Source organism: Limanda limanda, chromosome 11 (assembly GCF_963576545.1).
Source record: "Limanda limanda chromosome 11, fLimLim1.1, whole genome shotgun sequence".
NCBI classification, from domain to species: Eukaryota; Metazoa; Chordata; class Actinopteri; order Pleuronectiformes; family Pleuronectidae; genus Limanda; species Limanda limanda.
This window is the reverse complement of record NC_083646.1, coordinates 10,221,681-10,244,969: the sequence shown is the minus strand read 5'-3', so window position 1 is coordinate 10,244,969 and position 23,289 is coordinate 10,221,681. Positions and strand designations below refer to the sequence as shown.

Genomic DNA, 23,289 nt, shown 5'->3' with positions numbered 1-23,289 from the left:
CAGTTCTTCGAGGAGAATGTTAAATTAGTAATCAGGGATTTTAAATGGATAATTAACATCTACATAACAAACTATTACCTGATTTTATCCATTTATACAATTATAAACCCTCAATACAATACAGTAAATAAATTAAAATAGCATTTTAGATCATCTTTAGACATAATTCATTATCAACTTCTATTTCTATTTTTTGTTTTATATTATTTCATCAAATATAATCAAAAATGTCAGTGAGTGCAAATAGGGCAGCAATTAAAGTTTGAACAATTTACATTTGAGACTTCGATAATATTTATGTACTTTAACAAAAAAAAAAAAGAAATACCATGCTAGACTTTAACTAATGGAGTAATTTTAAAGGGTAGTTTTTGATATGAATACTTCCTCGTCCACCGCGTTACATCAGAGCTACGACTTCAGGATGAAGAATAAATATTTTACACCTGATCTGGAGTCAGACTCAGTGCAGTGTCTCTTCTTCTTCTTTAATCTTCGCCTCAGCAGCCAAATAAACCACATAGTGACACATCCTGTTCGTCTCGGCAGTGTTTCACGTCTCAGCCGTGATGATGACTCTGTGTTCTGATGAGATTAGACACACAAAGGTGAAAGAAAGAGGGAATGACACCCAGCTGGAGTAAATTCCATCCCAGCCAGGATACAAACCACCATAGTGTAGCAGTGTGTGGAAGCTGTGCCATATGGAAGGAGTAATGTGTTGTGCAGAGATAAACATGTGTGCCTGTGTGTGTGTGTGTGTGTGTGTGTGTGTGTGTGTTTGGTGTTAAGGCATGCCAAAGCTGCCAGCCAGTAATTATGCAGCTCTTTAACTGCCAACCCGCTCCCCTTTCTTTCCCTCCCCGGTTGTTTTCCTGTCTTCATCTGGTCTTTACTGTCTTCCCCTCTGCTCGCTTTGTGTCTGCACCCTTTCATTCCAGCCAGCCGGATATTTTTGGATCAGTGCTCCTTCATTCCCTGCAGTCCGTCCCCCGTTCAACAACATCTGTCCTTTCTCGTTCCTCTGTGTTTTCTTCTCTCTCTCGCTCTCTCTCTCTCTCTCTCTCTCTCTCTCTCTCTCTCTCTCTCTCTCTCTCTCTCTCTCTCTCTCTCTCTCTCTCTCTCTCTCTCTCTCTCTCTCCCCCCCCTTCACTCCTTTTCACTTACAGTACATGCTTGCAATTTCCTCTCTGCTCTCTGCTTTAATTAACTTTGTACTGAAGAGCAAAGTGTTTACCACCCCCCTTCCTTTACCTCCTAGATTGCTCCAATGAGCAGATCATTACATATGGAGACAGCTTCCTGATTCCGCTGTTGGAGGTGACACCTATCGTCACCCTGGAGTACAGGCCCTTGGCCGTGGAGGCCAACCAGACATCAAGGTAAAGAGTCCGCCAAATTACTCTGATATTTAAACCTAAGAGAATCCGTAATTAAATTTTCCCACCATGATGCACATGCAGTGAAACAGATTGTCTCTGAATTAAGAGGGAAGGTGGAGAAATGATTTGACTTCTCCTCCTGCAGACCAGCTCTGGTGCTGCTGACCAGTACGGGCATATCCAGGGACGGCTACCAGGGTCGTATCAGTGTCAACGAGCGCAGCATCGGGCTCAGTGCTGTCACGGGGGCGGACGAGGGAAGCTACACCGTCAGATACGCCGAAGGTGCCATCCTGAAGAAAGTGTGTCTCAACGTCAGGGGTGAGAGGACAAATGAAGACAGATATTAGTCTTTTTCGTCTCCCGTACTTACCCTTTTTGAAACGGCTTTCACCTTCCATCCGGATGTTGTTGTTGTTGTTGTGTCTGTGGTTATTAGACTCTTCTTGTCTGCGGTAATGGCTTTTTAAATACCTGCATGTTAATGGATTTGAGCTAATGCATTTCAGATGCTCCACGGGCCTGTAAACAGAGCTGTGATGTATTTACTCTCTGTCTGTCCTCTGTCCTCCCCTGTCGTCCCTCTGTGTCTCAGAGCGCCAAGAGTTTCCGAACGAGCAGATCGGCAAAAGACTGAAGATCAACCTGGTGCTCAACAGCTCCTTGGTCCGTCTCTATTACACCCCCGATTTTGACTCAACGCCCCGTCTGCTGCTGGACAAGGGAGAATTCACGAGTGTAACTATTAGTCTTACTAACAACTTTATTTATATAGCACATTTAAAGCAGCTGCAACAAGGTGCTTCACAAAGAGAAAAAATAAAGCAAAATCAAAGATGGCAAATAATGTAATGCAATATTTTAAATCAAAGATGATACCACAATTTAAACTTGAAACTGTCAAAAGTAATGGTAAAAATAGAGGATAAAAGAAACATATAAGTCACAGCTAAATGTAAAATATTATAATCCTGTTATGTGACCAGTTAGATTCATATTTACACAATGCCTATGCTGAATGTCAGACTGTTTTAAAGCTGTCAAAAGCTGCTTTAGGACATTTTACTCATTATGAGCCACTTTTGAACCAATCTCTGCTGTTGAGTTATTTCAGAGTCTAAGCCTTTTATCGTTGGTGCTGTGTTTATATTATTTTCTCTTTTACACCATTCAATGTTTGTTACACATAGGTTGTGCTGTTGTGATTTCTGCAACTCAAGGATGTGCATGTCTGTGTTCTAGGCTCAAGAGGAGCTGGGTCTGCAGGACCGTCTCTCCCTGGAAGGTTCACAGTTTATTCTAGATCAGATCAAGGGGTCAGACGCTGGCGAGTTCAAGATTATTGACATACTGGGATTCACTGTGTCCATCACCCACCTGCGAGTCAAACGTAAGGAAGGGGGCTGGATGGTTTATGTTGCTGTGATAGCTGCTGAAGGTTGGCATCAAAACATAAGCAAATTATTGCTTTTTGGCTGAAAAAGAAAGAATAGTCCATTTCTTTGTTGATTATATTCTTGTATTGGAATTGGTCAACGAGTGGTCCGTTGAATAATCTACTCCCACTCCTGTCCCTTCTCTCTCCTTTCCCACAATGCCTCCTTGCAGCCTACAAGCTGGAATCACTGTATGTGGCCATCATTTCCCTGTTGGGTCTGCTGGTTTTCCTTCTGCTGGCCTGCCTCCTGTCCTGCCTGATCAAAGTGAAGAAGAGGGCCAAGAGGGCTGCTACGCTGGAGAAGATTGCCCAGGACTCTGGCAAAGAGGACGAGGGGGAGGCCTTCAGACAGGTCGGAGGGACAAACATCCCACCGACAGCCTGATGGTTATGGTGATGGTTACGATGTTAACTGTAGTTTCTTTCTCACCTAACAGGTGGTGAAGAACATCACCAAACTCAGTGAGGAATCCAAGCACTCCCAGGCGGACACCACAGAGAAGTCTCAGAGCACGGAGGTGGACATTAAAGTAAGGATGTGAAGTGTATTTGTCTCAAAGTGCATCTTTAAGAGAGTTTTAATCATGTCTCAATTTTTCTGCATTCAGACAGCTGCAGCTTATTCAGATTGCTGCTGCTAGAGTCCAGAGAGAGGATCACATCAGTCAAGGTCTCAGAACTTTGCAGTGGCTTCCTGCGTGACAAAAACAAAGGATTTTTTAAATATTACTATTGGTTTTTTAAAGGTTTAAATGGACAGAAACTCATCCCTGATCTGCTGCTGTGTTATGAACCTTCCAGACATCTCAGGTCTTCTGGGACAGATCCACTGACTGTCAAACCTAGACAGAGAATCTGCATTCTGCTTTCATGCAACATGTACGTGGAGCAAACTCCCAGAAAACCTGAGGTCTGCTCCTACTCTCAGTTCTATTAAATGGTTTGCTGCTGACTTTTTACAATTAATTTGGGTCTGTTTATTGATACCTTGCACTTTATACTAGCTGTACAGTTTTAGCTTGTTCTTATCTTCCAGTTTTTGTCCGTCTTTTAAAAATCCCCCCCCACCCCGTCCTCCCTCCCCATGGCAGTGTCCCTCCCAATATTTGCCCCTTACAACCCTTATATGTTAACTTTATATTGCCCTGTATGTCTCCTATATGCTGTCTTCATGTTTTATGTCTGATGTGAAGCATTCTGGATTGCCTCATTGTACAAAGTTGTACAAATTAACTTTCCTTGTTATCTGTCCGAATTCAGGGTCTGGAGGTTTCTTCTAAAGAGGTTGGAGTTGGTAACCTAGAGACCAGTGACTCGGGTGTTGGCTTTAACACCGCCCTCCCACTGGACACTGACACCGATGTCCCTGATCAAATCCCTGACTCTGAGGCTGTAAGCATCTCTATTGAAGAAACCAAACCTAGTCCACCACCTGCTGCCGAGGCCAAACCAAGCGCTCCACCGGTTGTGGAAATAATGCCCAGTCCTGTAGCTGAAACTAAAGCCAGCCCCACACCTGAGATTAAGAAAACCCCCGAGGAGGTCAAGCCGGATGCTCCCAAAGAAGAAGTTAAGCTTAGCCCAGCCCTGAGCTCTGAGCCCAAGGCTGGTCTGAGCCCAGCTGATCCAAAGCCTGCGCCCAGTCTGAGCCCAGCTGATCCAAAGCCTGCGCCCAGTCTGAGCCCAGCTGATCCAAAGCCTGTGCCCAGTCCGAGCCCGGAGCCCAAACCAGCTGCTCCTAAAGCCCCAAAAGCTGAAAGTAAGAGCGCCCTTACCCCCACACCCGAGCCACCTAAACCAACCACACCAGAACCCATCACCAACGGTGCACCTGAGCCAGGCCTGGATTCCAAGCCAAGCCCAGATCACACTGATGTTATCGGAGGCTTGAGTCCAAAAGCGGCTCCTCCTAAAACCCCGGAGGTGGAGCTGAAATCTGGAGGTGCCGTAATAGAGGATAGCAAAGACGACGCCGCGGCTGAGAAACCAACCACCACCTGAGATGTGCCCCTGCAAAAACACAACGGAAGCCCCACAGATCTACCACCACTGTAGACAATTGAACACCCCCAACCAAATAATGAAGACACCACTGAGGCTGGGGCGAGCGAGGGCTTTGGTTTAAACATGTCTAATGCCTGAATTACCTTCATAGTGGTATATCTCACTTGTCTATAACTAACATATAACCTTTGAGACTTTCTGATTCAGAAACACTTCACAAAACTAATAAGGTTTGTTGATTGTTAATCTTTTGAGTTGTAGGCACCTTTGCTGGTGTGTTTTTAGTTTTTGGGTAACTTCACAGTGAAACTGCCAGACTTCAAATGAAATCCTTTGCTGAGTTTACAACTAAACTGTTAACAACACATAAGGTCTTTTCTAACATATAGTGAGGTTTACAAGATTTTATCAAAACAAGAACAGAACGAGAATTTCTTATCTGACCTGAACTAACCATCCTTTACAATTTAGATGGTTAATTAGCTTGTGGATAAAACTGACAAAACAGGTGTAGCTATAACATGTGATGATATTATCTAGACTGGACATAATCCAAACAGAAATCAAAGCCCTTTTCTTTACACAGATCACATTCAGTTGGCATTTTGTACAAATGTGGATGTTAAATGCTTGTGCCTGTCCTCTGGCTTCAGAAACATCTGCAATTCACCATCACACACAACTAGAACTGCACTCTATTGAGGCTATTCCCCCACCAAGGCCAAGCAGTCCCCTTAAATTAAAACAGACCACAGCTAAGGCCACATTACGTTTCTCAGGTGCAGCTTGGTGGTAGTTTCTGGCTCTATTTGTTACCATACAGCAGCTGAAACAAACCTACACCGGTGAAACCACATTTAAATCAGCTAGATAAAGATTTTTATTTGGATCTGCATGAAATTACACATCTTGATTGATACTCACCCCTTAACTATGTCGGAATTTATTCATCAAGACCCATAAAGTCCTGGAATCTGACCTCTGATCCAGATCTACATCAAAATTGTATTTGTTCTTTGGTTCTTCTAAAATTGGATTACTCTGAGTGGAGTAAGAAAGCAGAAAATCCAGACACCATCCGCTGTATGTTGGGCCAGAAGGGAAATACTCAATCAAAGTGAAAGTTCAAATAGTTAGAATGTGCTTGGTCATTATCCTTCCCAACTTCCATGTCTTTATCGAGGCCTTTCTTTTATCTCTCAGTCATTCCTTCTCCAGCTTTCCTTTCCTTTCCCTTAATTCCTTTCTTTCACTTTCCCTTACTTTTCCTAATTTAAAACTTCTTAATTTCTTGATGTAGTTAAACTAGATATACTATTAAATATTAGATTTAGTTGTCAATGAAAAAGAGTAGATCTGTAGAGTAGTAACATTAGGACAAAGATTTAACATTTATAGCTAAAATCTGCAAAATTGTCCTATGAGGCCTTTGTCATTATCACAACATTGTGTGTCCAAAGTTTGCAGGTATGTGGATCCTCAGTTAACTTAACTGAATCTTAGTTAAACTCTTTTATGGTAACAAACAAAAGGAGGTATGCAGATACAGTGTTCACGAGTCAAAATGCATGTCTCTACCTCATGTTTAAAATCATGACAGTCCAGGTTTGATGCACAGAAATCAACAAAGAGCTTTTTGACCTTCTTAGAACAGCACAGTGAGACGACCCTGATAATTCAGTCTCACTATTGGTCGATGTCAAAACATTGTGAGCAGGCAACCAACTGGCCTTTCTCTGTGGCTTTTTCTTACCAGTAAATTACCATCAGGCGAGACGTGTCAGCATTTTTTCAAGCCATAACACGAGATGGGCTTCGATGTCAGATTTGATACTTAGATCAGTAGCTATAATACATAAAACTACCAAAAAAATCTAAATCAAGGTGCCTCAAATTAGATGAACAAACAGCATTAGACTTCCAGGTCAGTTTTATTAGAAATCAACAATAACAATTAAGTGATCAGATGATGATTAAATAACAGTGTCTCGTTTCCAGCCTGGACCTGTGAAGAAACCACAAACCGATTAAATGTTCTTTATATAAACACACACACGCACATAAATCTTGTACTTCTATTTTGACTCGTTGGCATTATGCCCTTACCCTGACCTTAACCTTCACAACTAAATGCCTACTACTTACCCTTAACCTAAACTTAACCTAAACCTTATGCTAAGCCTAATCCTGAGGCAAGCTTTAAACGCTCAACAGCCCTTTGAAAAAGTGAGAACTGAGCCAAATGTCCTCACTTTCTCAAAGTATGCCGGTAAGGTCTATGCTCAAAATGGTCCTCACAAAGACATAAGTACAAATACACACACTCACACATACACCCTCACACACATACAATCACAGGCACACATTCACACTCCAGCCTTGTAAATACTGCATGTGTACGCCACTTTAACCCCCTTGAAGCTGAATGTTTTTAGTGTATAGAACGGTTGTTGTATTATACTTGATAACAAAAAGAGAAAACTAATTTAAACCAAATCCAGAATATAGAATATATACACATAATATATGCTATTTAATATGCACTAACATATTGAACTAATTGAAGAGCCAAATGATGTAAAAAAATAAAACCATCAAACCTATTTTAGATCTTTTATCACCAGTCCAACCACACAGCTTACAGTATCTTCCACAGTATTTACATGTTGTATAACACATTTAACCTGCATCACTTACAGCACTGACTGCAGCATGACCACAACAAGTCCTGAACAACAGGCTTTTATCGTCCTCAACTCGTTTCTGTGTGATCAGAGGTGTGATGTTTTAATATTGCCATTATTGTGTGTGGAGGTTATAGTGTGATTAATTGATGCACGTATGTACAGTATGAGCGTGAATGATTTATGACCGTGTGTGTGTGTGTGTGTGTGTGTGTGGGATGTTTGTACAGAACTACCGCCCTCGTGTGAGCTTCTCCGTGTGTTGTGAGTACGGTTATTCATGTGCCTGCTTAAATCATGTCGCAGTGTGAAGATACACAAGTGTGAATGTGTTTAAAACCACAAAACACACACAAAAAAAAATGCAAAGGATAGCCTATTGTAACTTTGAGATATTTGAGTGATTCTCGTTTTATTTAGTGCCTGTTGGACAGTCGGCCTGTTCTCTGGCGCTTGTCGACACAGTTTTTCTTATAGGTAGAGTATCCACAGATGTAGGACGCTGTTTTCACACCCGACTGAACAAAGTGACATCACACATTGGCCGGATGTGCAGGAGATAAGTGACATATCGTATGAAAGTTGTTGAAAGCCAGGTTTTCAAGTTTGCCGTGTAGCTTAATGAGCGCTGAGGTGTGAGAGAGGGTGTTTGCCATTGATCCAGCCTGTGGCACAGCTCAGACTGTGTGAGTGAGGATCCCTGAGGGTCGAGTTCCGACGAGCGACTGACGAGAGGCGGCCGGTGCAGCATCTCCATGTTCCACCGTTATCGAAAGAATATTGTCCGTGATCGTCACAGCATGGGAGTGGTGGATAGTGCATCGGTGGGGAGAGCCTCTGGTTTGTCACCAGTATTTCAGAGACAGCTCCGATATAGTGGGAGAGGAGTGATTACATCTCACAGGTGCCAGAGGAATTCTGTTTTCATACCCACCTCTGACAACCCACTGTTGATACCACGCTGACCTCTTGCACAACGTGATTCGTCTGAGTGTCGTGTGACGTCCCTCACCTTCTCTCTCCCCTTCCCTTTTTGCACAACACTTCACACAGATGTTTTAATATAGAAAATATTTTTTTTTCTTTATTTCATGTGTAAAGGAATACTAAGAATAAACAAAAGATTGTGACGTTTGCTGTTGCCGTCGTCTTTTGTTCTCCGGGAGCGACAGGCTTGCAGAAGGACAGTCTGGTCTCAGAGCTGTCAGACTCCATCTCAGTCAGTTCTCTCACTTGGTGTCAGCCGTCGTTTGCTCTGAGTGCTGCTGCGCCTTTTTCACACCCCAGGTCCCATCAATGACATAACATGGCGGGGACATGTCACAGCAGATCGGGCGCATCAAAGATATTTATAAAGAGGTCAAAGGTGAGGTCAAAATGGGGTTCACACCTGCTCTGCACCCTGAAGCTCCAGGTCGCCTGTACAATACCCTTGTGCTTAATTTTCTTTAACTCTTATGCCAAGGCCCAACAGTCCCCTCATGAACCCACATTGAAATTCACTAGATCCAGATTATCCCAAAAATAATAATAACAAAAGAATATCTCAAAATCTTTTAACACTTTTTGTTGACAAGTGACAACAATGATCAGATAATAATTTAAACAGTTGCCAAATGTTTTTCGATCGATCAACTTACTAATTAAGTGACTTGTCATTCAGCTCTAGATCGGCTCCAAATGTAATAATGATTCTAGTTATAAAATGAACAGTTTGGACCAATCGGACCAGTCGTCATCTTAAATCTAGTGATAACACTTCTTTATCATAGTGAAGGTTCAAAAATCTGAATTGGTGCCGTGTTCTTTCCTTCATGTGCGTCACAGGGGTTATAGAAGGGGAGCAGAGGCACCATGACCGTTCCCATGGTGAAGGTGTAGATCGGTGCCATGGTAACAGCGTTATAGAAAGACACCTCCTCTTTTTCACAGTTTAAGAACACCCCGATGCGAACAAGACGGAGAGACACGGTAATTTTGGTGGGTTCTGGGTCGGTGCAGGCCAGGACGGATCCATTCTTCAGGGCCAGGGTCCAAATGCCACTGGAGGTGCCTGTGGCATCCATCTCCCCTCTTTGGACATCTTCTCGTGCTACACCCAGCCTCCAAGCTGTCTTACAACCCACCTCCACCTCCCAGTAGTGCCGCCCAGTGGTGAAGCCCTGATGACCCAGCACACAATAATAGTAGTGGAAGCGTCGTGGGTTGGGCTGGATATCGGTTGTGTCTTTGTCTTCCTCGAACCATACTGAGGTGTGAGACTGGGACAGGGACAGATTAGGGTGAGCTGTCTCAGGGTCTAAGGTCACTGATGTAATATCTGCGGGCAAACAGGGATTGAGTAAAATAAGTCCTGTTGTTTAGCATGAGCCGTGTCAGTACTGATGACATATACAGAAAATACACATACTTGGGTAGAGGCAGCTTTTCATACGCTTCCATATCCTGTACTGGATGGGCCCGACAAACTGACCAGAGCGCACCTCAGTGTCCACGTCCGCTGGAGGAACAAAGCTGACCTGAGACCTGTTGGGACAAAACAAGAGAAGGACTGAATGAGGGATGATAGGATATATACGCCCTGTAGTAAGTGGAAACGCAAAGCAGACAAACACATAAGATTAATGAGTTAGGAGAAAAAAACGGAGACAGTCAAATGGAAATTAGTTTGGCAACGACACACTTTGAGGAAATCTACCTTTTTATAAGATCTTGAATTTCCTGTAATGAGAGAAACAGTGGCTTTAAATAAATTTGAATTGATCCTCATCAATCGTCATAAAAGAAAGTACACAGCATTTTAAGACGTCCGGCCGTGAAACCCTCAAGAGACTTTTCATTAACACAAACAGACGTCTTCTGTTGCCAGCTGTCTTCTCAGCCAGAACGCTTCGTGCTGTCCGCCCCTATTTGCTGACTTATGCTCTGACTGCCGTTTGTCCTTTCACTTATAAACGAGAAATTGATTTTGACTTGCAAAATCAGTCGAGTCGACTGTTCGGTCAATCAATGCCCAGATAAGTGGTCAAATGAGTGCCAATGAAGAGCCGCAGAGTAATAGGGTTACCCGGGTGGGTCCCTTCAAGGTAAACCTGCAGGGCCACACTGTTTTTCAGTTTTCATAAGGAAGATGTTGCTCCATCTGCGAATCAGTAAAGCATCAATATATTCAAATCAATAAGACAAACTATATGTTGTCTCTGGATGTTTCCGTCCTCACTTTGAGCAGCGTGTTACTGTCCTCCTCGGCCAGTTTGCTGTTGAGCACCGTGATCGCTCCCTCCAGGTCTCTCGCTTGCGCTGCTATTTTCTTCTCTCTCTCCTTCAGCTGCCTCACTTGTTTCTGGCTCGACCTCCTCAGTCGCTCCACGTCTTTACACTCCTCCTCGTCCAGGAAGCGATGGAGGTTCTGAAACTCGGCTCTGATTTCTCGCTCCAGTTCATCAAACCTGCGCTGAAAGATGAAGGGAAAGAAGGGCAATAATTAAATCAGCAAAGGTTTGACAAAAATATTTTCAAAATTGGCCAGATCAGGTTCATTATGAATGTTTATTTTGTGTTAAACTTGAACTACTATAACATAATGATGCAGCAACGATACCTCTACTTCCAATGACTCAATGTACGTCTCTCTCTCTGCATCTCGGCATTCATCGGCCTCATGCTTGATTCTTTTAATAGCCTGGACAAGTTTTTGCTGTACACACAAACACACACAGACACACACACACACACACACACACACACACACACACACACACACACACACACACACACACAGAGGTGAAGAGAAAGAAAATTGGAGTAAAACAATACACATGCAACAGCTATGTTACAAATTTGAAGTTTCTTTGTCTATGAAATATGAACTTTCAAATAAAAGCACAGAGGAAATGTAAATCTCGTGTCGGTTGACCCACACACAGCAACAGGTGGAAACCATAAAACCTGAGACCTACCTTGTGATCACAGAGAAGACTTTTATTGTTATTGCTTTCGGTGGCTTTAGCGTTGTTTTGGTACATCCCCGTCTGCTGCAAAAAGTTCAAGACCAGAAATCAAAAGACACTATTGAGTAAGGGAAATTAAAGTGAGATGGATGAAGTGGAAGACTAGAAAACGTAGCTATACAGAGAGGGAGAGAGAGAAAGAGGGTGAGGAGGAAAAAACACATGCCAGCTACAAGAGAGTCAAGGACAAACGTCCAAGCATAAAATGAATGAGGGAGAAGCTAGTTCGCTAATCACCGCCTGACTTGAATATACGGATCCATAAAAGTAGCGGAGCGAGAGGGAGAGGTGGGAAGGAGGCAGGTGCCAGGAGGACTCGCTGGCTGGACGCCGGCTAGCAGCAACAATTTATGGCAGCAGACACACAAGAGTCTATTCCTGTCTCTGGAAGACAAAAAAGAATCTGGCAGTGGAGAGACACATTCAGTCCGATATAGTGTTTCATATCAGCAGTTGTTTTGCCTGGAAAGGAGACGATACATATTTATACATTGCTGCCGACTGTATATTGATGTTAATCTTTGCAAAGTTGCACTCTGATGTCTGGGGCTGTCAGAGGATCCAGAGCAGCAAAGCTAAATACCTGCTGTCATGGTTTTCTAAGATATGTTTCATACTTTCCAAAATATTCAACTTTTGTTCAGATCTCCTAAATCTTTCACCACTTTGAACCTCAACTACTTCAGCCAGAGGAGGTTCGGCTGCAACATCCACCATCAGGTTGTTCAAAGACAGACAAGCCCTGCTCCAAACCATAAAAGACAGATCATGGAGGACAGAACGCTGCAGCCAATGACTCTGGATCAGAAGGAGAGACCCCAGCTGGGCCCCAAGATGTTAAGGAACCACACCAAGGTCTGATCAGCCTGTGGTGGGCCTGCCTTAACATGGGCTCGATTAAAAGGCCAAATCACCCAATGACTTTAAGGTACAAAACTGTTGATGTCTCCCTGCTGGTTGTTGGCCACTTCATTATCAAGCTAGTGCGGAAGAAACCTTAAGTGTAGAGGAGGTTTCACCATCTTGTCCTATGTTTTTGTTTGTTGTTTTTTTAATCGGCACTTTAAAGATAAGCTTTAAACGGCGCCTTAAGATTTTCAGTAAGTAAAGTTTCATTCAGCTTTTTGAAACGTTGATGCAATTTTAGAATTATTGCAGTTTACATTTGTATGCCATTCCCCCCCCCCTCCCCCACAGATGAAGTTTATAATGTGGGGTTAGCTTCACTTTGTTCAGATGCCAGCTAACCCATGGCCCTTTCTTCAGAAATTGTGTTTTTCTTGTTTCCTAAAAGGATGCTGGTTAGCTTGTGCAGGGTTTCATCCAAGCACAATTCTCCTTTCTTTTCTGAACGACCTTTTGTCTGTCCACTTATCTAATCAGTTTTTTATATATATATATATATATATCTACCTCTTTCTTTGTCTCTGCCCGTCTTCCTCCCTCCCCTCACACAGAGACACACACACAGGGGGGGTCTGGCTGTGGGCGCATGCACTGAGGCAGCATTACTCATCTCTGCAAATGTTCCTCATCTATAATTCACAGTGCTGGGTCCTGACAAGTGACTGTGCTGAGCTAAGGTTGAGCTGAAAACTCAGTGCACCACAGAATGCGGCAGGTGGAGGGTGAAGCTGGCAGGATGATTCAATAAAACACAAAGGGCTGCTGCATGAAGAAGCATGCCCAGTGATTCCTGCAGCTGTGAATCAGTGTCTGCCTTAATATTCTAATGTCTGAATTGTGTGTTTTATACAACCATATAATATCAGTACATATATGTACAACATTATTATTCAACCAATGCTGTACTCATGCATATACCATTGTCCACGAGCAGCTGCCAGTCCAGCCAGATGTGTCTGAGATTTCCTCTTCTTCAACTATAGTCCTTGGTCAGCAGGTACATGATGTCAACTCTGAAAAGCTGGAGAGGAGAGACCCCATTTTGTCTGTGGTGAAAAAGACACAAAATGCAAAAATGTTCAAGAGATTTTTAAAACCTCCCCCTGCCAATGAAGTACCCCAGGGTTTTCATAAGAGAAAGAGTATACAAAACTCTCAAGTTTCATTTGCCATTTGCATGTTGGTATGTGGATGAGAAGAAAAACGGTTGAATTAGTAGCGTATTAGTATTAAACTTTTATATTGTACATAATAGCACGGCATTAGTATCCGACTTTCGAGATCGTACATTATGTATAGTATTAATATTCGACTTTTTTATATCGCATGTATTAGCACTGCATTATTATTCAACCAGCAGAGGAACCCAGCAGCCAGCAGGGGGCAGCCACAGGACATCACATGGAAGCAGCAGCAGACTACTTAGAAATTAAGCAGCAAAGATCCAGGGATTTGTTGTTTTTGTAGATTCGTGCAGTAGTGAGGCCTCACCTGGTCTGTGCATGAAGCGGAAGTCAACCTGAGAAGCTAAACTTGAAGGAGGACATCCAGAGGGGGACAGAGAGACAGCTCACCTTCAAAGTAAAAGTTCAGGAGGCCGGAGGTTTGATTTGATTAATGAGTAATGAGTGACCCTTACTCCTTGTGCTAGTTGATGGGAAAAATATATCATTTATTTGATCACTGAATAAAAACTAGAAGGTTTTGCATGAATTTTCAGAATTAAATTAAATTAAATTAAATTAAATTAAATTAAATTAAATTAAATTAAATTAAATTAAATTAAATTAAATTAAATTAAATTAATCCTGCGCAGTCCGCTTCTGCGCAGGGGGTAAATGAATAATACAATTAAATAAAATTAAAAACAAATAAATAAATAATAAATAAAAAATAAATAAATAAAAGAGCATGTCAAAAATTCCGTGCATGTCAGTGCTCTTGCCCAAAAAATACACAGAAAATATTACTTTTGTGTTTCTCTCTGAACGAATTTGTATAAGAACATAAATATAGAAATTATGAATTTCAAACATACAAACACTGAGATCAAAACAGGTGCAGCTTCATAGATAAATGAAAACAATATGCAAAAGAAAGAGACAAAATTATTACAATTAAATTAAGAATAAAAATAGTAAATTTGAAATTAAAAGGGCTACGGTTTATTTTCTAAATTACATTTAAATAATGCAGTTTAAACAAAGGTCCGCCCATGATCGAGTCGCATGACACTGACGTCACGATAGTAAACAAGAGCATGTCGCACAGACCAACTCAAGCTAGAGGTTTGGGTGTTTTTTATAAACATTCGCGGTTTTATTATCAGTCGACTTTGTGTTCCTACATTTAAAATAACTCTGTTTATTTGTCTCTGTGAGAGCAGCAGTTCTGTGTCTTCAGCCAGTTAGCCATGCAAGCTAACGTTTAGCTTTAGCTTAGCTTGTGTAGCATGCAGCTCGTTCTCACACATGTCGCGATGCTGAGTGGTTTCTCTCCACTAACAGACCTTTAGAATTCTTATATAAATCTACAGATGTGACTCACCGTTTGTCTGCTGTGTTTCAGAAATGAACGGCCAAGCGGACGTGGAGGTTGACTACAAGCGCAAATACAAAAATCTGAAGAGGAAATTAAAGTTTCTGGTTTATGTGAGTGTGTTCACGAGCGTCGTTTTCAGCTTTTAAAACAAACCCACAGCAGTCGTTTCTTATCTGCACTGTTTGGTTTCCGGTTGCAGGAGCAGGAGTGTTTTCAGGAGGAGCTGAGGAGAGCTCAGAGGAAACTGCTCAAAGTATCCAGAGACAAGAGGTGACTTGATGTTGTGTGTTTATATAAAATCAAATATGGATGTGAACAAGTATCGTGTGAAAGCAGCAAACAATAATCTCATTCACGTGTCCTAGCTTCCTTCTGGACAGACTGCTGCAGTATGAGAGGATAGATGAAGACTCCTCAGGTTGGTGTGAAAACATTTCATTGTGTTATTATACAGTTATTGTATGATACATATTTATTTGAATACTTGTTTTACCCAGTATTGTATCTACTGTGCTGCCGGATCAGGTTTTCTTCTTCTACGTTTCAGATTCAGAGGCAACAGTTTCTTCAGACAACAGTGACGCAGAAGGGCCCAGAGAGAGAGAAAGAGACAGGGAACGAGACGGGGTTAAAAAGTACGTTGGGCATTTTAACACAACATTCAGATGTTAGATTCGCTGCCTCAGGTTCATGCATAATTTTCAATGATAAATCATTGCGTGCATATAGATAGATTGGTCTCTTTAAACCCGCTGTGGTAAACATAATCCTGTCAAATGCATCGCAGTGACAAAACTGAAACCTTAGAAATGTTGGGTTTGGTAAAGGTGTTAAGAGAAATCCATGATTTGTTTTAAAAACCTTTAATATGCATGTGAATAGATGATACCTTTTACAGACTTACCGTTTTAGCGTTTGGCCGATAAAAATCCAAACATCACAGACACACAGGTATCGGAAGTTGATCAGCCTTATAGGCTCCTGTACAATAGTTTGCTATAATCGATGAATTAAACTGACACTTAAGTCGGACTTAAGCAGGTCAAAGTTACATCTAAACAAGATAATCCTCTTGTTTGATGCCAGTTTAATCTTCCCGAGGGTCTTTCTCTGCTATTTTCTGACCATGAACGCCCTGAACCACATTTTTTTTTAAAATAATGCTGTTATTGTTTACCTCACACAATGAGTTTAAAAATATTCCTATACTCTTTTCAGGCGGAGAAGCAGTCCTGGGGCGTGTCTTCCTTCCTCCTCCTCCCCTCATCTCTCCCTGCTGTCCCGTGCTGGTGTTAATCCTCTGCAGTCATCAGGCTCCGGACCATACCTCAACACTGTGAGTGCCCATCCTGCTTTTTCATATCATATTGCTCCCAACAACAGTAACACTGCAGCCATTGCCACCTCCTCATGAGCAAACATAATCCCTGTTTTAATGCATTACTTATATGATTTTATAGTTTTGTCATTTTTATTCATAAATCTGTTTTATCTCTTCCTTTGTTTTTTCGTTTTCTGTCTACAATGGCTTCACTTTCCTTGCATTGTTCATTCTTCTGTGTATGTTTTTATGTTTGTGTGTTATTGTATGTTTGTGTGTTATTGTGTGTCCTTCATGTTTATTGCCTGTGGGCACATGTGGTCATTTGGCAAATTTGGGCCTGCATGTGTGTTGGGCAGATGCCCTTCCCACCAGAGTATTTGGCTCCTCCAGCTGAACGAATGAAGAAAGAGAGAAAAACAAAGGCGCCAAAAAACAAGAGAGATCCTACGGGGAAGGTGAGAGAGGAGATCAGAAATATGGGATATTCAGAGATAATCATAATGACAATAAAGACATATTTTCTAATTACTTCAAAGATAATGTGTATTAAATGTGCCACTAATTCTAGAGAACAGTAGAGTAGACCAGTAGCTCATATTTTGGTTACAATATACAGTTTATGTCCATGTAGACGGTAATCTTAAGCATGTGCTCTTATGTTCTTCTGATATACAAAATCTCTCTGATAGTTAAAACAGTTTATCGGTGCCTTATTGATCATTACACACTATCGCCTGTAATCATGACATTTCAGGACACTCATGTTGTCGAAGATTTCATACACAAATCACTTGAGGCAAGTTTGTCCCCGTGCTGAATTGACCACGTGGACAATATCTTTATAATTTCATATACATGCTGCATGCTTCCTTTTAATCTGGGATGCAGTGATCCATCCATCCCCCTCTTTCCTTCGTCATGTCTTCATCCCTCTCTCTACTGCTCATAACACTTATGCTTCTCTCTGACCTCCACAGGTCGTTGCCCCAATGGCAGCTAATTACCCATCAGCCCCTGCGGCCCCTGCAACAGCCAGCGGCCCCTTCAGCTGGGTTCCCAGACAGATGCTCAGTGGAGACGCAGCTGAGGAGGAGGGGGACAGTGACTTGGACAGCGACCGAGGAGATGAAGACAGGGGGGAGGGAGACGAGGCTGAGTTAGTAATTGACATCCCAAATGAATGAGTGTGTGTGCATGTGCGTGTGTGTGTGTGTGTGTGTGTGAAAGTGTATTTATAAGCAGGGGATGAAATCAAAAGACATAACTTGACTGGAAGTATTTCTGTTCTCAGCAGCCCACATTTTCAAAAGTGAGCCAAGCTCCCTCTGGTGGACTTTTGCTTCACTGCAGCATGGCTGTCCAATATTCATATATCATGAATTTAATTTGTGATAAAAATGCAGTTTGTGAGCTGCCACCATGATGATTGGATATTTATGTTCTCTGTTTCCACTTGGTCTTTCTTTTGTCTAAACATTCTAGTAATGCACAACAATGATCCCAACTAGGTGTGTCCTTCCAACAGGAATTGTGTGTTCAACCTTCCACCGCAGACTGGGAGTTGTTAAAGTAGCTCATGAAAACTGTGAAAGTGGGATACAAAATGTGAGTGTTTACTTGGTCCACATCGTTTTTTTACATCTGTCATTTGAACTATCATGTTGAGGATTATGTCTTTATCATGATGTTGCTATAATACTGCTGTGTTTCCACCTAAAATTGTAAAAGCAAATACGTTTTCCTTGATATTGAATATATACTATTTTTGCACCCATTGAACTCTGCATGTCAGAGAATAAAATGCAGATTTTCTCATATAAGTTGACTGTTTTTTTTAAGGTAAAATATGTCAGATTTCAGTTAGATTCTTCTGACAAAATGCTTAGTCAGTGTTTGTGTCAAAAGATGTGATCATTGCACCATTAAAAAAGTTTTAAACAAATAAGAAGGCAGGATGCCCCACCCATGAGCTTCACACCCTAAAACTCTCATACCAGAGCTTCAGCCTGTGAATCATACCACTCGACTTGTCTGTGGGAATTGTGTGCAGGATGTGTGCACTGATAACATTCATTCTTATTCATATGAATATAAACTAGGCTCATGTTGGTTATTGCACAGGATTGTCTTTGCTTGCTTCTGCAGAGGAATCCTGATGCAAGCCCAGGGGTACGTTTGGCTCATTTTTGCCATAAATCAGACGCAACATGAACTCAGCCTGGCTGAAGTCCACCTCTTCAAGATGTCAAAAAAGAGAAGCGACGGTTATTTGTCTGTTCATTCCTACACAGGAGCAGGTTACAGGATAAAACGCCACTAGCTGTTTTTGTCACATAACCATTTTGCAAAGAGCAGTTGGTGCTAACATCGTGTCCCAACAGGCATGTGTCTGACTGAGGGAGATGAGCTGCAATGAAAGGCATGGCATTTTGTGTGGGAAGTCAGATTTCAGGGATCGCAGCACTGTGTGACAGGGTGACCCGTGACTGATGCTGTCAGGATTAGGCTTTAATGAGGGTTTCATGAACAGACGTTGTTCATTGCCGAGCTCAGTTGCTCACATTTTATCTGGAGGTACAAGTTAGAGCTTCTGCTTGTTTCGGAGCATGTCTAACCAGCTCTTTGACATAATAGAGTCGACACTGTCAGATATCTCTCACCAAGAATAATGGACAACAGGAACGTGTTAATCGAGTGACTTGTGTTGTATAGAAACCATTGTTTGGGAATGCAGACCTACAGGTACTTGACAGCTTTGAGTGGGTGTTGGCTTGGCTTGTGTGCCTAACAGCAAGGGGATTTAAAGGTGTAGCCATAGAGAGAGTGCAAGGGAGGGGTGAAGTGGAGGTACAGCGAGAGGGAGAGGCAAAGAGGGTGGAACTGACAGAGGGGGGGTGAAGTTGTCAGGGAAAAGGAAATGAAGTAGTAAGCAAGATAGTGCCTGCAACACAGAGAATAGCTGACATTAAGAGAAGACAGACATGGCTGGAGACAAACTGGAGGAGAGAGCAGGGAGCGAGTGAGGAAAACAACAAGAGATCAGCAGCCAACCTTGGCCACCTTATCTTTTCCATCTATATACGGAAATCGCTGGATAATTTATAAGCCTCTCCCCCTGGCTCTGTGTTATTGAGTGTGTCGGAGAGAGTGGGAGAGAGAGAGAGAGAGAGGGGGATTTGCTGAGCTCACCACCACCATGCTGTGTCCTGCTGCCGTCAGTGCAGCTGCTGTCTGGCTGCTGGCCGTGCTGGGCCCGGGCCTGTCTCTTACAGCTGAGGAGAACGCCGAGCAGGGCTTCACCCGTTGCAGCGACTGCTTCTACAGACAGACACCCCCCCGGGGAACCTCTGCAGGGCCGCTGCTGCACCCACTCTGCCACACACTGCCCGGGAGACAGGCCTTTGCCACTCTGTCCAAACCAGCCTGTGACACAGCTGTCTACTCTGCCTTCCATCTCAGGCACGGATGGACAGAGGAAGAGGAGGGCGAAGAGCTCCTGGTAAGAACACGTTTAAAGTGATACTATGTCTTTTTGAATAATGGTATTTAAGGAATGACGTACATTTAGGAAAAACATGTGACCTTTTGGGCTCCCGGCCCTCTCCTTATTTGGGCACCGTGGCACCATTAACTACCTAAATGTAGCAATAAAGTAAACCAACCAAATGCAACAGTAACCTCCATTTCTTTGCTGAACAAGTTATTTTACTTGACACTTTAAGTCTATTTAGTTAATTATGTCTTTCTATCTTCAAGATTTTGAACACAAGTAGAGTGTATAGCTTTTGGCTGTTTCATGGGTACTTTTACTAAAACCTCTAATACTGCTTGCATCACTGTACTAAACATAGTCAGCTCTGGTAATTTACTGCAAGATCCACACATTTGGAAAACAAGAAACCATCCGACAAATCTGAATTTTTGTACAAGAAAGGACCTTTTTCAAACATAAACATTTGAAATCTTGCATAATTATCTGCAACATTGGAACATTGACAGTAAAAAGCAGTGATACATATTTCAACTTATCATTTGTAGATACAATACTAGCTCATGTATCTCAAAGGTAAAACCATGAATTATAACTAGTGTACATTTGCACTCATACCTTATAAATTGGTTGTGATTATTTTTTCTTCCAGTCAGAAGAGGAAAACAACATTAAAGCAGCAGCACCAATTCTCCTCAGAGGAGGTGGGGATCCATCTCATTCCGTCTCCCCCTCAGACTCGCCTCTGCAACACTGGGACTCAACGGTCACAACACTGGTTCAGTCAAGCATCAGTCCTCAGTGCAGCACTTTAGAAGGAGATCTCTACATCCTGACCGGGGCGGGGGGTCTCAGGGCGGCCGAAGATGGAGATGAGGAGTGTCAGATGGGGCCACTGTGGTCTGCAGTGTGCTGCGCTGGCCCAGAGGGGAAGGGTGGCTTCAGCGTGGGGTTAATCAGAGAGACATCAGCAGGGGACAGGCAAGTGAGCCTGAAGGAGCTGGAGGAGCTGCTGGGAGTGGAAGAAATGTTCTCTGAAGGCTGTGGAGGAGCAGGTGTTGAGACTGTTGGAATTCTTGTAGGTCTTCAGGGCGAGGAGAAGCCTGAAAATGTAGAGGAGATGGATGTGGATGCTCCTGGCGAAGGGACGAGAGACACAGATGTGGACTCAGACACAGCTGGTCCAGACACTGAAGGGGAGACTAATCGTCAAGACACTGGAGCTGAGAATATTCGTCAAGACGCTGAAGCTGAGACAAACCGACAAGACGCTGAAGCTGAGACAAGCCGACAAGACGCTGAAGTTGAGACAAATCGTCAAGACGCTGAAGTTGAGACAAATCGTCAAGACACTGAAGCTGAGAAAAATCCTGATGCTCAGCCAGAGGAAGCTGCTGAAGTTGCACAGGAAGCTTCAGCAGATGCAGTGGAATCAACGAGCAGCAGTGAAGAGCAGGGGGACGTGAGGCGTTCAGGAGCCGTCACATCAGAGTCTCCTGACTCTTCAGCGGACCAAGAGACTGCGGACGATCAGGAGACAGACGCAAATTCCACCAGCACTTTGGTCTACATCCTCTCCACCACCATTTCCATTCTCAAAGCTCCACTGCACCCTCTGATCTCCAGAGTCACAAAGTTCCCTGGACAGGTGATTCAATTTACTGAACAAAACAACGTGTACTGAATTTCATTTAAACTTGAACGTGTACTTAAGTAATTTTGTATTACACTTCCATTAGTTTGAGGGATTAACAAGAAACTGATTTTTTAAAAATAAGTTGAGATGTACCTTTTATACCCCACAATGAAGAGAATTGTTGCACCAACCTTAAGATGACTTCCTCTACTAACACAAATGAATTAAGTTTGTGCAAATAAAAATTCACAAGCTATGTAAACACAATTAATAACTTTAATTTAGGGAACCAATTTTCCTTTTTCAAATTTTGGTTATTATAATAACTTTATAATTACAAAATAATGGATAAGAATTGCTTATGATAAAGTTAAAATGAGGAAAAGTTTGCAAAAGACAATATCAAAAGTGAAATGCAAACGTTATTCATCATTTCTTTTCATTCATTAATTTCAGTTTTTTTTCCGATAACAAGGGATATTTTTTGTCAGGCTTAATGACCGAAAACGCAGAGAACTGAGCTTATTGTTGTCACTTTTCCTTTTTAAGATTTTAACCACAGTTTCACAGTCATTTAGTCAAATCTCCTCATTCCAGTCTGTGGGTGGAGTAGAAAGGAATGAGGTCTGGTCAGAAACAGGTGTAACTCAGAGTTCTTGAAACTCCCTCAGGTATTTTGGTCATTGCATTATTCACACCTTTTTATCTCACTTTAAAAATGAACCTTTTTCTTTCTCGATTCAGGTGAGCTATGTCCTTCAGGAGGACCTCGGAGTTCTCACTGCGTTGCCCGGAGACACCTACTCCCTGCTTCACCTTGTGACCTCTGACCTCTTGTCCTGGATGGGCTCAGCTGCAGATCTGCTGCTGGGTGTTGGGGAAACCGGTGTCGACAATGTCTACTACTGCACCTCATCCATGCTGGGAGCCCTGTACAGCCACTGCCACACTGGCGTCACCGGCGTGGGGACCCTGGCCGGGGACACGGTGGGGGTAGTGGGCGACGCGGTGGATAATGCTTGGTGGGTGACTAAGTTCTTTGGAGGGCGGCTGTGGGAGCACAGCGAAGGTTATGTGGGCACAGTGGCGACAGAGATGGGCGGTCAGGCCATGGCTGTAGGTGGAGGGTTTGGGAAGCTGACATGGAGAATTGGAAACGCAGTGTGTCATGTGTTTGGGCTGGCAGGGGGAGTCGTTATGGAGATTATGAATTTGCTCATTGGTGCAATGAGAGAGTCCTCTGGGCAGGAGGAACAGACCTTTTCATAGGTTTTCTTCAAGTTTGGTTTGCAAATTTCTGCAGCACAAAAGTAATAGTTGTTGATGTCATTTGATGCCTTAGTTGTTATAGATGGATTGCCACATGTGAATTGTAAACTTCTTCCTATGGGGGCTAAGTGCTTTACAATGTTTTGCCTCCAATTTACACACTCTCATACACCAATGATGGCAGAGCTGCTACGCAAGGTGCTTGCCTGCAATGGGGGTTTAGTGTCTTGACCAAAGACAGGAAGAGCCGGGGATCGAACCGCGAACCCAGTGGACAATCCGCTATATCACACAGCAACACAGCCTCCCTTATAATGTCGATACACCTCACTGTGGAAATCTGGCTGTTCAATAATCTACTGTATTTGAGAGCTGTAAAAACACACTGTGCACACTGTTCTTTTGGATGTAATTGTTCAGGGCGATTCTTGTATGATACTTGTTGCATGTATACATTTGAATAAAAGAAATGGCTGGTCTACCAGTGTAACATGAACCATTTCATCTTTGTTTATTTATTAGTATCTTTCTCTGATTCGGGACTGGAATGTAACTACTATATATATTTACACAATTACTCTAATACTTTAAGACTTTATACCACT

At 42.6% G+C, this 23,289-nt stretch overlaps 2 protein-coding genes across 3 annotated transcripts; both read left to right on the top strand.

The window, feature by feature from the left end:
• Positions 1-14,648: 14,648 nt before the first annotated feature.
• ino80e (INO80 complex subunit E) lies at positions 14,649-18,109 on the top strand. Of its 2 annotated transcripts, XM_061080782.1 has the most exons (8): positions 14,649-14,712; positions 14,993-15,075; positions 15,165-15,235; positions 15,331-15,383; positions 15,513-15,600; positions 16,184-16,301; positions 16,646-16,744; positions 17,267-18,109. In XM_061080782.1, the coding sequence occupies exons 1-8, from the start codon at positions 14,685-14,687 to the stop codon at positions 17,471-17,473; spliced, it is 747 nt and encodes a 248-aa protein (XP_060936765.1). In that variant the 5' UTR covers positions 14,649-14,684; the 3' UTR covers positions 17,474-18,109. The 2 variants fall into 2 exon arrangements, with proteins under 2 accessions (XP_060936765.1, XP_060936764.1); XM_061080781.1 differs by lacking the exon at positions 16,646-16,744 and having other exon boundaries at positions 14,669-14,712.
• A 1,376-nt stretch (positions 18,110-19,485) lies between these two features.
• Positions 19,486-23,150, top strand: LOC133014530 (uncharacterized). The gene is made up of 3 exons (XM_061081796.1): positions 19,486-19,788; positions 20,432-21,427; positions 22,160-23,150. Exons 1-3 carry the CDS (start codon positions 19,486-19,488, stop codon positions 22,682-22,684), a joined length of 1,824 nt encoding a protein of 607 aa, XP_060937779.1. The 3' UTR covers positions 22,685-23,150.
• Positions 23,151-23,289: the final 139 nt, after the last annotated feature.